We start from the raw sequence: 13,019 nt of genomic DNA on the forward strand, positions 1-13,019 counted from the left end.
CAGTCTACACATCTAAATTAATTAAAAAAAAAATAACCCAACAGTCTTATTGCTTTATTCGGGTTTTGACATAGCTCACTTTACATTACTGGAAGTCTTGTCAAATTTCCTGTGAACTAAGCAATTTTTCCTTTGTCTGAGAAGAGCAATACTTATAAAATGCATTTTCTGGCTTTTGGTTTGGGCTCCTTTTTTGTTGTTTGTTTTAAACAAAACTTTGAAATACTCTGTGGATATATTTTACATACTACAAGAATACAGGATGGCTTTATGAAATTAAAACTTCCAGTCTTCTGAGAAACTTCAAAAATTACACACTAACAATATCCTATCTTCTTTGACTTAAAAGTGCATACACATTCAAAGGTTTTACACATTTCCCAGACATCTTTTAACATACAGAAACCACATCCGGTGTTTTTATTCTCAAGGGGGGAAAAGTAGTTCAAACAAATACCCGATTTTAAGAAGCATTCTGTGGAAAGTGTGCTACATTTTTTCTTCTGGGAAATCAAACCAAGAGGATCTGTTGACAAGTCTCTTTGGCAGTCTTAGTATCAATGGTTGTCTCTCTGGACACTCTAGGAAAGAAAGCCTGGGGAAAGGCAGTTGACTGGAAGGCGCTGCTGGTGCTTCTTGAACGTAGCTGGTTACAGTTTCTGTGGCAGGGGTGTTACTGCTGGTATCTGCTATGATAAGACTCTGATCAGCTGCTGTTTCTTGAAGTTTGACATCAGGATTTCTAATGCCATCACCTAAGTCTGCTCTTCTGGTAGGAATACTGCACTTTTTGGCTGCTCCTGCAGTTTCCTCACCAACTCTGTAAACATCTTCACATTCCGTCCTTCCCAGAAAAGAAGATGGAGACTCGTTTTCCCTCTCATTCACCTGAGTTGTGCCTGTCCAAGTCATACTGCTGTCACATTCAGTACTTTCTGGCTCCTTGCCACTATCACTATCAATTGTAATCACCACTGGAGAAGAACGTGCTGAGTTACTCACGTGATGTTTCCGGTGTTTCTTCTTATGCTTTTTCTTTTTCTTTTTAAGATGCCTTGTTGTGTCTGTCGCTTTTCCTTCATAGACTATCTCCACACTTGGACTTCTCATCTTTTTTTTCTTTTTCTTACGCTTTGTCTCACTGCTTGTTCGATTGTCTGAAAGGCTATCTTCATTTTTGTAGCAGTCACTGAATTTTGAGAAAGTCTTCTTGGGCTCATTTTCTCTTTCTAGACTTGTGCTCTCCATGAATGCATTCTCCAAGTGGCGAGTTTTGTACTTCCTTTTTCCACCAGGCTTTTCACTTTTCATTCTGTCAGTTCCTCCAGAAGGGGTCCTTGATCTGTTTCTTGATCGACTCCTTGACCTGCATCTTTCATAACAGTAATAGTGTCTCTCATGGAGACCCCTCTGGCTATGCGGATCTCTTCTTTCAATAAATGACCGTATCCTGTATTCTGGACTAGCAGATTGCCTTGAGTAGAAAGCATTAGACCGAGTCCTCCTCCTGCTGGAGGATTCATAGCCATCTCCAAACGTCTTTTGACTACAGACAGCATAACCCCACTGGTATCTAGTTTGATAATTCTCTCTTACATAGTAACGATCACTGTCTCTGCTTCTGGATCTCCTTTTGCCGTGACCTTTGCTACGTGATCGTGATCTGCTTACTTCTCTGGATGGAGTGCTTTCACGACTTAGAGAGCCTCTCTGGCTTTTTAAAGAGGCTCTGGTGTCATGAGCCCTTGACCTCCTGCTGCTTCTTTTGCTCCTATGTTTGCTACTATCTCTGCTTCTCGATCGTTTCCTTTCAAGTTGGCTTTTGCTATGATGATCCCTCCTGGACCAATGGTCATGACTGCCTCGGCTGTTCCGTGAACAGGACTGTGGGCTCCTGGACTTTCCCTTTCGAGACAATCTGTGACTCCAAGGGAAGCATATTGTGTCACTCCCTGGAGAGGGGCTCCAGCTCAGGTCCTGTGGAGACAGATCTTTTACCTTACATTTGTTCTTCTCATCATCTTTTGGCTCTGTCTTCTCAACTGCAGGAGATAAGCAGCTTCTACAACTACCTACATCCTCCTTATATGTGGGGGAAGGTGGCGAGAAACTCCTGCTTCGTTCACTATCACTCCAGCTGTGACACTGGATTGGCTGCTGTTTCTTCATATCTTCCCTTTTCTCTTCCCTGATGGACTCCTCAGAGTCTGAGGACAGCTCAACCACTTCTGGTGTCCTCTCAGCTAACGGCTTAACATACCCAACAATAACACAATTGTCCGAGGAAGAGTCACTGTCGTTCGAGTCACCGTTAGCCTGTAATTGACTCTGCAGTTTGGTTCTTCGACTCTTTGTAGTAGCGTCCTCATCAGAACTTTCTGACGTCTCCAGGGGAGAAGCTACGTTCGCACGGACCTCTTCTGAAATGGAATACGAAGGCCCTGGAGTTTCATCGTCCCAGGGGGCCTGACCAAGACCAGTCACAGACAAGCTGTTATCTGGCCCTTGAGAATATGCCATATCTGGAGATATTGTAATAATTGACGAGTCTGAGTGGCTTCCTTCATCATAGGATGGCGCAGGACAGTCATAATTGGCATGTTGATCATATGCATCTAAGTTAAAAGGACAACGGGCAAAACTGACGAATTCATGTAAGAAGTGTTCAGTCCGATTCAGCAAAAATGGCTTTAAATCATCCGCAAAGGCCTGACTTTCCAGATCATACCTGGTCACATTACTCATAATAATGTGCTGCACAATATTAACCAAAGATCCATGGGCACCAAACAGGACTGTAAGTTCTCGCTTCAGCCAAGGAACCAACCTGTGGAGGCAAGCAGGATTGCGGCGGAAAAACTCTGCTGAAATGTCTCGATAGCGGCCACCATCCTGAATACTACGAATTCGCACACCAGTACGGTACAGGGCTCTGCGGAAGTTGATCATGTCCTCCTCCTGAATCTGCTGCAGAGGTCTGCCCTCTGCGCTAGCCTGCCTCCTTGAGGCCAGCCTCCTTATCATCTGCTGAATCTCTCCATCTCTCTGCCGCACTGGTTCACTTGACAACCCTTCAAACAATACTCCGTTAGGGGACAGCGTCCTTCGGGAAGGTGAACGGCGAGCGCGGCGTTCCCTTGTTAAGGTGGTACGGTAACGAAACCTCCGGCCATCAGGGCTGGCAAAAGAGCTATTTTCTGAAGGGCTGAGTATGTACTCTTTAAAGTCATCTTCGGCACGAATTGTATGGAAAATGGAAAAAAAGGGTTGCTTACAGAGAGGGCATTCTGCTTTGTTTTTTGACCACTCCTGGACACAGCGGAAACAGAACCTATGCAAGCAGCGATCTAGATATGCAACATTGTCAAATCTATCCAAGCAGATGGGGCATTTAGAGTCAGGAGACGCATCTGTTGGCAGCTTGCTGGTGCTGGCTTTTGGTGAAAATTTGCTATCTTCTGAAAACTCCTTATCTGCTGAAGTCATGTTCTACAAAAGACAGAGACAAAAGATCATTGCTATCTCAGAGAGATAAAAATGTTAAAGTCTAGACACAGAAGCCTGCAACCGTCACCTTTAAGGCTGCAAAACCCAGCATTAGCCCTGAGAGAACACTGAACAAAGAGGCAGCACAACCTAACTACTTTGCTTGATTTCTCTGCACAGTTAAGAACTGGCTCTTCAGTGTTGCAAGATTTAAACAGAGCTTGGACCATGCTGGCATATACAAAGGTAACAGGCAGGCCTCTGCCTTGTTTCCCACTCATAAATAACTGCTTTGACGTGGTCAGTAAGTTTGTGATTAGCATTGTATACTCTGAAACACACTCCCAAACAGACCAGCATTTACACATGAAAAACACGAGAACAGTCCTGTCCTTTAAGAAAAAAAGTTAAAACAAGTAATTGCACTTGAACCAAACTACCAGTTTCCAAGTTCTGCTGGGCCTGTCCTGCTCCTGCACCCTCTGCTGGCATTTTGCTGAGCACTCATGCTGGACCACATACAGCTTGTTGGACTAGACAACCTCCAGGGATGTGTTCCGGCCAAAATTAGTCTTTGATTTTATGACTGAAGCAGAAACTGCCAGGTACCATACCTACACCCATCCTCAGGTACACGCCGACTTTGTACCTCGTCAGGCTGTCAAGCACAGTTAGCAGTAAATCCATCTATTTTGAAATTACTTTGGGTATCGGCATTATCCTAAGGCATTATAATTCAGTGGAAGTAAGTTACCGTGATACTGCAAACTCATTAGCCCACCTCCTGCAGCGAGCCCAGGAGCAGATCGCAACCGCCTGCGGGACACCGGGCACGAAGTGTGCCGTGCGGACGACCGACACACACGCGGACACGCATGCACTGTGGGCCACAAGCGCACAGGCACGCTGCGGGGACACGCACACACGCAGCGGGTGTCACAAGCGCACGCACAGGGCGTCACAGGCACACGCACCGGGAGGGGGCGGGAAAGGGAACACACCGCCCCCCGTCCCCCGCGGTGCGACTCCGCCCGCCCGCCCGCTGCGGGGCGCCTCCCCGCCCAGCTCCCGCCCCCCTCATCTCGGGACGCCGGCCCAGACGCCGCCAGCCCAACGGCGAGGCCTGGCGCCGCTCCCGGCCCCCCCGCCCGCACTCACCGCTGCCGGGCCCTCGCTTCCCGTGCGGGCTGGGGCCGGGGCCGCGGCCGCCTTCAGCCTGTGGCGCGGCCGGCAGCGCCCGGAGCCGGGAGCCTCCCGCCGCTCCTTCCCCGGCGGGCGGCGGCGGGTGCCCTCCACCAGGCGCCGGAACGGTTCTGTCATCGGCGGCGGCAGCGGCAAGAGCGGCGTTGCCACGGGAACGGTTGTCCCCCGCCACCAGCGGGGCAGCGCCAGGCCGCCGCGCTGTCTGCCGGGAGCGGAACTGTAACGCTGCTCTCTGGCTGCTCTCTGGCGTCACTTCCGCTCCCGGTGCCGACATCTTGCCGGCGGGCGGAGGCGCTGCTGAGCGGAGGACAAGGAGGGGACGAGACCGCCATGGTCCCGCAGGGGCGGCGGGACCCGCGCCCGCTGTGCCGCCTGGTGTGTGCCGGGGCCCGGTGCGCGGCCTGGGGGGGGGGGGGGGCGCGGGCGCGGGCGGCGAACAGTGGTGGGGTTAAGCACGGGTGTGCTGCCCGGGGGTCTCGGGCCGAGGCAGCCCGGCCTGGCTGGCGGGTGTACCGCCTTGAGGGCAGGGAGGAGCCGGGGTGGGTGTACCTCTTGGTGGGGAGGCAGCAGACACCTAGGGAGTGACGGGAGGCGTCCTGGTGCTGCCGCCGGCAACACGCAATGTTTTGTCCCGCAGGTGCTGGCTGCTGTGGTGCTGCTTTGCTGGGGCTTCGTCCTCTACGGGGCGCGGGTGACCGCCCAGCGGCAGCTGGAGGGCGGTCTCCTGGCCGAGGGACTGCCCTAAGGAAATGGCAGAAACTGTGGGGCACCACCGGGACCTTGGCGGTGTCACTGATGGTGCGGAGGAATCCATCGGAAGGCTAGAGGCCATGTGGTCAGTTGGAAAACTAAATAGTTCTTAAGAAAGAGAAAGTAAATAAAGCATAAACAGTTACTAGGAAAAAGCTCTCTCCTTACTGATTTCTACTAGTGCATACCTGCAAGAGACACATGTAGCTGTGTGTGCAAAAACAAGACTGACAGCCAGCTCTACAGACTGCCACAGACAAGGTGCTGCCTTGTGCAGCACCTGCATGTAGTGCTACCGAGATTGTGTAAAACATGAGCACAGTCAGCCGTGTCCCTTTACTCTTCTAAGGCCAGTAAGGGTTGAATTTCACTAGTGAAAGCACACATCATGGAATCATTAGGTTGGAATAGACCTCTATGATCATCAGGTCCAACTGTCAACCCACCAACACCACCATGCCTACTAAACCGTGTCCTGCAGTGCTACATCAATGTGTTTTTTTTAACACCTCCAGGGATGGTGACTCCACTGCTTCCCTGGGCAGCCTGGTCCAATGTTTGAACACTCTTCCAGTAAAGAAATTTTTCCTAATATCCCATCTAAATCTCCCCTGGCACAGCTTGAGGCCATTACCTCTTGTCCTGTCATTAGTTACTTGGGAGAAGAGACCAACACCGGCCTCACTACAACTTCCTTTTAGGTAGTTGTAGAGAGTGATAATGTCCCCTCATCGAGATCATTGATAAAGATATTAAACAAGACTGCCCCCAAAACTCAGCCCTAGGGAATGCCACTTGTGACCGGCTGCCAACTGGGTTTAACTGCATTCACCATATCTGTGCACAGATGCCCTGAGTTTGTGGCCTTCTGTCCATCTGATAACCCTGCCCCATTGTGGTGGTTCAGTGTCTGGTGGTTTTGGTAGGGGTTTTGGTAGCAGGGGAGTGGGCTACGGAGGTGGCTCCTGTAAGAGTCTTCATGAAGATCCTCCGCCTCCAATTTCGGACCCACCTCTGGGCAAGGCCAGACCAATGGCGCCTCTGCAAATAACTTCAGTGTTTAAAGAGGGGCGAAACCTGTGGATTGAGTTTTTTGTCTGTGTTGGTGAGCTGGAGAAAGAAGGGCGATGGGAGACAGCCAGCCCTGCGGACACCCGGGTCAGTGAGGAAGGAGAGGGGGAGCTGTGCCGGAGCAGAGGTTCCGCTGCGGCCCGCGGTGGGGTGGCGGCTGAGCCCCTGCAGCCCCTGGAGCCCAGCGGTGGCCCAGAGGTCGCCCTGCAGCCCGTGGAGGGCCCCGGGCCGGAGGAGCAGGGGCTGGGCCCGGAGCAGCCGTGGCTCCGAGGCAGCCCGTGCTGGAGCCGCCCGTCAGTGGGAGGGCGGCAGCCCCGGGAGGGACCCGCCCCGGGGGGTTCTGGGGAGCTGCGGCCCCGCGGGAAGGACTCGCGTTGGGGCAGTGGGCGGAGGGCTGTCTGCCGGGAGAGGGACCCTGCGGTGGGGCAGGGGAGGGCTGCGAGGGCCCCTCTCCCTGAGGGGGAAGGAGCAGCGGGGACACCTCGTGCCGGACGGACTGTGACCCCCATTCCCTGCCCCTTGCGCTGCTGGGGGGGAAGAGGGAGCAGAGCTGAGACCGGGAAGACTGGAGGGGTCGGGGGGAAGGTGTGTTGTGTTTAAGACCTGTCATTATCCTTGATGGTGATGGTTGTTCATTAAATTGACATTATCTCCAGGTTGAGCCTGTCTTTTGCCCGTGACCATAACTGGTGAGTGAGCCCTCCCTGTCCTTTGTCTCGACCCTTGGGCCTTTTTATTGTATTTTCTCCTCCCCATCCCTCAAGGGACGGAGTAGGGGTGAGTGAGCATCTGTGTGGGGCTTTTGGAGCCAGCTGGGTAGGCTTAAACAACAACACTCATATTCTGACCTCTCTTACTCCTGTGCACCAGCTGGTCCAGCCTTCTGCTCACGGATGCACTGGCACCCAACAGGCACTCCACACACACAAATCACCCCAAATACCAGCAGGGACCTATGCCCGATACTCTGTCTGGACCAAGGACCTTCTACTCACCACCTTGAAGTTTGTTAAGGAGTTACAACCCCACCCCCAACGCTTTTTCCTGCAGTTTGGGTGAGATGCAACCACTTTGGCTGCCTAGGCACGTGGGCTGTGACCTGCAGTCCTACTTCATGTGCTAGTGCGAGGGCTCCTTCTCGTTAATTGCCTTGGTTCCCCCAGTGACTGCACCTGGGGCACACATACCAGTTCTGTCCCAGTGGCTGGAGCTGAGACCTCAACTGTCACCTGTGCTCTTTGCTGGCACTGAAACACTTACACACTCTTACTGCTGGCAGGATAGGAGGGATCAGTATCCAGAATGGTCCTACTTGGTTGACTTCCTAAATGCTGTGTGCATATGTCGGCTCTTAGGCAAGGTGAAATCCACCTGGAAAGTCCATCTCTGGAACTTCCCAAGTCACCAAAATGGGAAGACAAAAGTTGCCCCAGGCTCTTCACACAGGGGTTTTCATTTATGAGCTGAAAAGAAGCAATTTTGGAAGTTAAATGTCTGTGCTTTGAGGTGCTGGTTTTCTACACAGCTGGGAAAAGCAGAAGTCTCGTGGCTCTTTTCCCACAGCCTGTACAGACCAGCAGCACCTCATCTCACCCACAGACCTCTTGAAGCCACAGAAAAGTCTTCCTCTTGGGCAGCCTAGCCCTGCTTCCTGGGCCGTTGGGTCCTCTGGAGTCCCTTGGTCAGTGGCAGGGGTTTTCCCCACCAGCAGCTTTGTGGGAGTGCGAGTGTGGAGGGGCCTCAGTCTCGTGTCCTCCTGAGCAGCAGCCATGGCACCAGCAGTGCCCAAGCTGTTGACAGTGGGACCCACAGTCCTTGGGTAGGGGACAACCCCCAGACCTCTCTCTGGCTCGCCCTGGCACCAGGGATGATGCCCTCTCAGGCATCAGCAACAGCTCCTCTGGGGAAGTAGGTCAGCAGGAGGCTCAGGCCATTTGGTTCCTGTTTTTTTTTTTTAGCGTCTCCAATGTTAGCTGCATCACCCTGCAAATGTATAAAAACTGTCATAGACCTCAGCAGTACCCCTGCAAAGGTTTCTGTGTTGACAGAGAGGCTCTCTGCCTCTCCACTGACTTCTCTGAGCCAAAGCTCAGTGGCAAGATCGTCCTTCACTGTCCACGCAATAAAAGCTCAGCTTCAGTGCACTGTTGTCCTCACCACGGTGCTCCAGCAGTCACCAGGCGCAGTTATCTTCTTGCCCTGGCCAGCTGGGCACCTCCAGCAGCACAGGGCCAAGAGCAGGAGTGACAAGAGCAGGGCTGGCCAGCTGTGTTATAAACAGCCTCTGACAACCACCAGCCTGCCCCAGGATGTGGGCTCTCACTGTTAGCTCCTCCGCCTTCCTTTCAAGTGACACCATGGGCATGCACCTGTAGCTGCAGGTGGGCAGGTATCTGTCACTGCAGGGGTGTTCCGCTCTGCTTTAAACCTTGTAAGTGCCATTTTGCAGCCACTGCGACAGAAATCACCTATTCTGGCTTTGTTCCTTCTGGGTAGCCAGTGTTTGTGATCACATAGAGCTGGTTTACCTGCGAGCTGCCACGAGATGGCAAAATATTCCCCAGCATTGCTCCCAAGCCTGCTCGCCAGCAGCGTAGGCTGGAGCCGTGCAGGGCTGCAGTGAAGCAGCAGCACCGGCTGAATGTCTCTCCCCTCGGGTTAGCTGCTGCGTGGCATGTTCAGGGATGCCTCTCCAACAGCCTTCGGAGGACCAAGACCTTCCCGTTGTCTCACGTCCCTGGAAGTCCAAGGCAGAGCTTACAACTGCTTACAACAGAGATGAAATGCCCAAAAATGTCCCTGCTGCTGACTAGGACTTTGCACAGCAACAGCAAGGAGGTAGCAAGCGAATTTGCTCTTTTTGTGGCATGGTCCTTAGCTAACCAAGAAAACGGTGTGATGTTTCTGCGGATATTAAAAGAACTGAGAATCTCAAGAGCTTTTTCTTCTCTGCCCTGCCCTGACTACTCTCCCTCTTCTCTCTCTTGTGCTGTTATCACAGCACCAGGCCAGAGTCAGTGCCAAGAGTCCAAGTAACATCCTCAGGTGCATTTGCATAAAGCCATGTCAGGATGATGGCAGCAGCAAGAAGCAACTTTTTTTCTCCCAGGTAACATGGCAGTGGGATCCAAGCCCCCACAGAGGCTGGGAAATACGTCCTTCAAGTCTAGTGGGGAGGACACAGCTTGCAGCTTCTGTCTCTGCAGCTCACCCCTCTGCTTGCCTCTGCTACTTGCCCAATAACATTAGCTCTTTCAGGAAAGCAAGAATTGAAATCATGTGCATTCCAAAGATTTGAAACTACCACCTCAGCAAGAAAAGTCTCTGCATCATCAAACATACACTGGAGAGCTTCAGGTAACCGGAGATTTCCCAGAAACTTGAGGTTTAGATTCAGCTCAGTTTCCCACATTGGAGTAAATCTTCATTCTGATTCTTCTGCCCAGAAGTTAACACGTTGTCTTGAAGACAAGACCATGAGGATCAAGCTCCTAGACACGGATTGAAAGTAATTTAAGATCTCCAGTAGATACCTAGTAATTAGAAATGTGAGAATATAAGCTCAGCATATTACCAATAGCAGTATTAAAAGTTTACTTCCTATGCAGTTTTGATGCCAGTTGTCTCATTTCTTAATACACTGAACTACCACTCTATGAAGAAGCTGTCTCTGAAGCTGCTTACTTACAGTGTTATCACCTATATTATATGTTCAGCTTGTGCTCATGTGCTTGCTCGAGGAAGTCAAGAAGCACATGCAAACCCCCTCAACTTGCTTCTGGGATGTCACAAGAAAGGCTTGGACCTAGCACTCAGCATCCGTCATCCTCTCCTCACCCACGAAGAAGCAGTGCAGAGCAGAAAGCATGTGTTTGCTGTCACATTCAAAATAGTACAGCAAATAACTATGTTTAGGCAGCATTAACCATTCAGATGAGATCACCAGAGATGGCTATTTTGCCAGTGCTAGCATCCCTAAAGGAATATATTCACAATGCTGATGAAATCCCCCTCAGATCTTTTTTTTTTTTTTCTTCTTTTTAATCCTTTTTAATAAAGCATAGCTTATTTATCAGAGCAAGTCTGGTTTATTAGTCTTGAAGTGGTTTGTTTGTTTGTTTAGGTTTCAGGGGGTTGTTTGGAAAAATTGTGATCAGCATGCTTTTGATTAGCATAGCTAAGAGGACTTTTGTTTAATGAAATGATTAATTGATTCAGCCAGGTATGCAGCCACACTACAGCTGCTTCAACAGATACAAAGGATTCTCCTTCAAATATGACCTTGCCTCACTAACATGAGGCAGTACCCATGGATACATGTTAATTATAAGGTTGATAAGAATATGTAAGGATAGCTAATGTTGTAGCTGAATTATTTAATGAAGGCTATTGAAAACAGTCAAAAACAGAAACAAAATCATTAGCCAGGGAACTGTGGACTAAATTTGGCTTTCAATCACTTCAACATACTGATGATAATTTCTCCAAAATTACCCCACCAAGGAAGCTGGAGCATAATTGCTTCATTCCTGTATTACACGCTGTTTGGAAATGTAGGAATTACGCAAGTTCAAGCTAGAATTTAATAGAGCCTTCTGCCTGCTTAATAATAATTACATGCTTTCATAATCCTCTCTGTTATTTATGCAATTCCACCTGTAACCTAAAAGCTGTATAAATACAGATTTTGGTAAATACACGCAAGTTCATGGTAAATGGAAACCTAACAAGCTTTTAAAATCCCAATGGTGACCAGACATGAAATGCATATAAAGCTAAGACAGTACTTCAGACTACAAGTAGCTCCCAGGTCACCACAGACCAAGAAGCAAAAGCTACAAATTTTGTGGTGAAAGAGGAAGAAAGATGTATTCATGGTATGAGACATAGAAAGACAAGGGTAAGAGAGAGACGCAGGAGAGCAGAAGATAACCCTGAGCCCAAAGGAGGGTGACATGTCAGAGGACCCTGTCCAAGGACATTACCAGTGCTTTGTGATTAGAAACACTGAACAGACCTAGAACTGGGTTGTCTGAATTGTGATGCTGCCAAAAATCATGTAAGAGTTTGGACAGCTGGGTTTCAGTTCCGTCTGCAAATACAGGCTGGGAGTTTTCGTGCTGCATTGCTCCTTCAGGTCTCCTCTACTGTTTGCTGCAGTCATCTGCCATCACTCATCCTGTGCTGCAACCACCTCAAATGTTTCTGTAGAAAGAAACACATGTATCTGAACAGTAGTCAGTGCTACAGGACCTTGAATTGCCATTGAAAGCCCAACAGATCTGTGAAACACATGAACACAAGCAACTAAAGTGAAGCGAAAGCATAAAAAACCTCTGCAGAAGCTAGACGGCAGTGTTGGCACATGCTCCAAGGCACAGGAAAGCTACCGCTCGTATTTTGCACAGTAGGCTCTAGTTGTGGGTCCTCCATTTACAGCAATCAGTTTTGGACCTTCTTCTTTGTCCTCTGAAGAAAAAAAAACAGTTTGGCATCTCTGAAATGTCAGCCTCAAGACCGACAACCACAAAGGAGGTGCTCAGAGTTCATGGGGGAAAGCAACGGCCAAAAAGACTCAAGCAGATTTCCCAAAGCAGAAAGGACATATCTTTTTCTTCAATAGTAAAAAAGGTGTTTTCCACCCCCTAATTCATGTTCCTGCATGTCAGTAGCTGTCTGATTTACCAGTGACACAGCACCAAATGGGCTTGTCACTAAAAGGAAGTTGCAGTTTTTGAAATGGCTATTTACATTCAAGTGAGATAAAAAGAGAGGTGGAGGGTTCTGCCACAGATACTGGAAGAGAGGAATGGTTAAAAAGATAAAAGACCTTCAAAGACCATATGTTGCCCTAAGCAGCCTTTAATGAATTTTATTGTGGTTCAGTGAGTCTGGTTTGCTTTTAACGGTTCATTTCACAAGTTGTTGCTGCAGCAATTTCTAATAATAATGTCACAATAATCTTTTAACTGGGCACAGCTTTGTGACTATACAGGCTTGCTCTGAAAATGATTTCTGGACTTGGCAAAATGGAAAACATATGCAGTTAAGTTCCTTTAGTTCCTTCCTTCGTGGCACACATCATGCTGAAGAACAGGACAGCAGTCACTCCACAGAAAAGCAGAAGGAATTCTCTTCCACTGAGATGAGGATTATTTTGAAATTAAACAGCATCTGAGAGCACAACATTGCCAGCAGATAGGGTCAGCATTTACTTCCTTCGCACTTTGGGTGTTACTGATTACAGACAATACAACTATATATTTTTATCCAACGTATTAGATTTTTGGTAGAATTATTTTCCTAGTCCTCTGTTCTGAATCATATTTTGACTCTATCCTTGTGCTGATTCAAGTAGCAAAGTAATAAAAATTACTGGAATAATGAAGCAGTGAACTGTAATTAAGACTAAATATATATTGTTTTTCATCGTGAACCGAAAGCTCAGTGCCAGCAATACAGCTCAAGAGGAAAAAAGATTTAAACCCAAACTATTGAAATAATTTGCT

General features: G+C 49.1%; 1 protein-coding gene across 1 annotated transcript; it reads right to left on the minus strand.

Annotated features, from left to right (window-relative positions):
* Positions 1-310: 310 nt before the first annotated feature.
* On the minus strand, positions 311-4,806 carry TOPORS (TOP1 binding arginine/serine rich protein, E3 ubiquitin ligase). The gene is made up of 2 exons (XM_086479489.1): positions 4,645-4,806; positions 311-3,489 (listed from the first exon to the last, which is right to left on the minus strand). Exons 1-2 carry the CDS (start codon positions 4,804-4,806, stop codon positions 490-492), a joined length of 3,162 nt encoding a protein of 1,053 aa, XP_086335615.1. The 3' UTR covers positions 311-489.
* Positions 4,807-13,019: the final 8,213 nt, after the last annotated feature.

The sequence above is a fragment of the Leptosomus discolor genome, chromosome Z (genome assembly GCF_034619465.1).
Source record: "Leptosomus discolor isolate bLepDis1 chromosome Z, bLepDis1.hap2, whole genome shotgun sequence".
Classification (NCBI taxonomy): Eukaryota; Metazoa; Chordata; class Aves; order Leptosomiformes; family Leptosomidae; genus Leptosomus; species Leptosomus discolor.

Excerpts from the sequence above, each read along its gene's own strand:
- TOPORS (XM_086479489.1), bottom strand. The coding sequence starts at position 4,806 with ATGACAGAACCGTTCCGGCGCCTGGTGGAGGGCACCCGCCGCCGCCCG. Across the intron at positions 3,490-4,644 it reads GAAGCGAGGGCCCGGCAGCG|AACATGACTTCAGCAGATAA; the intron begins GTGAGTGCGGGC and ends TGTCTTTTGTAG.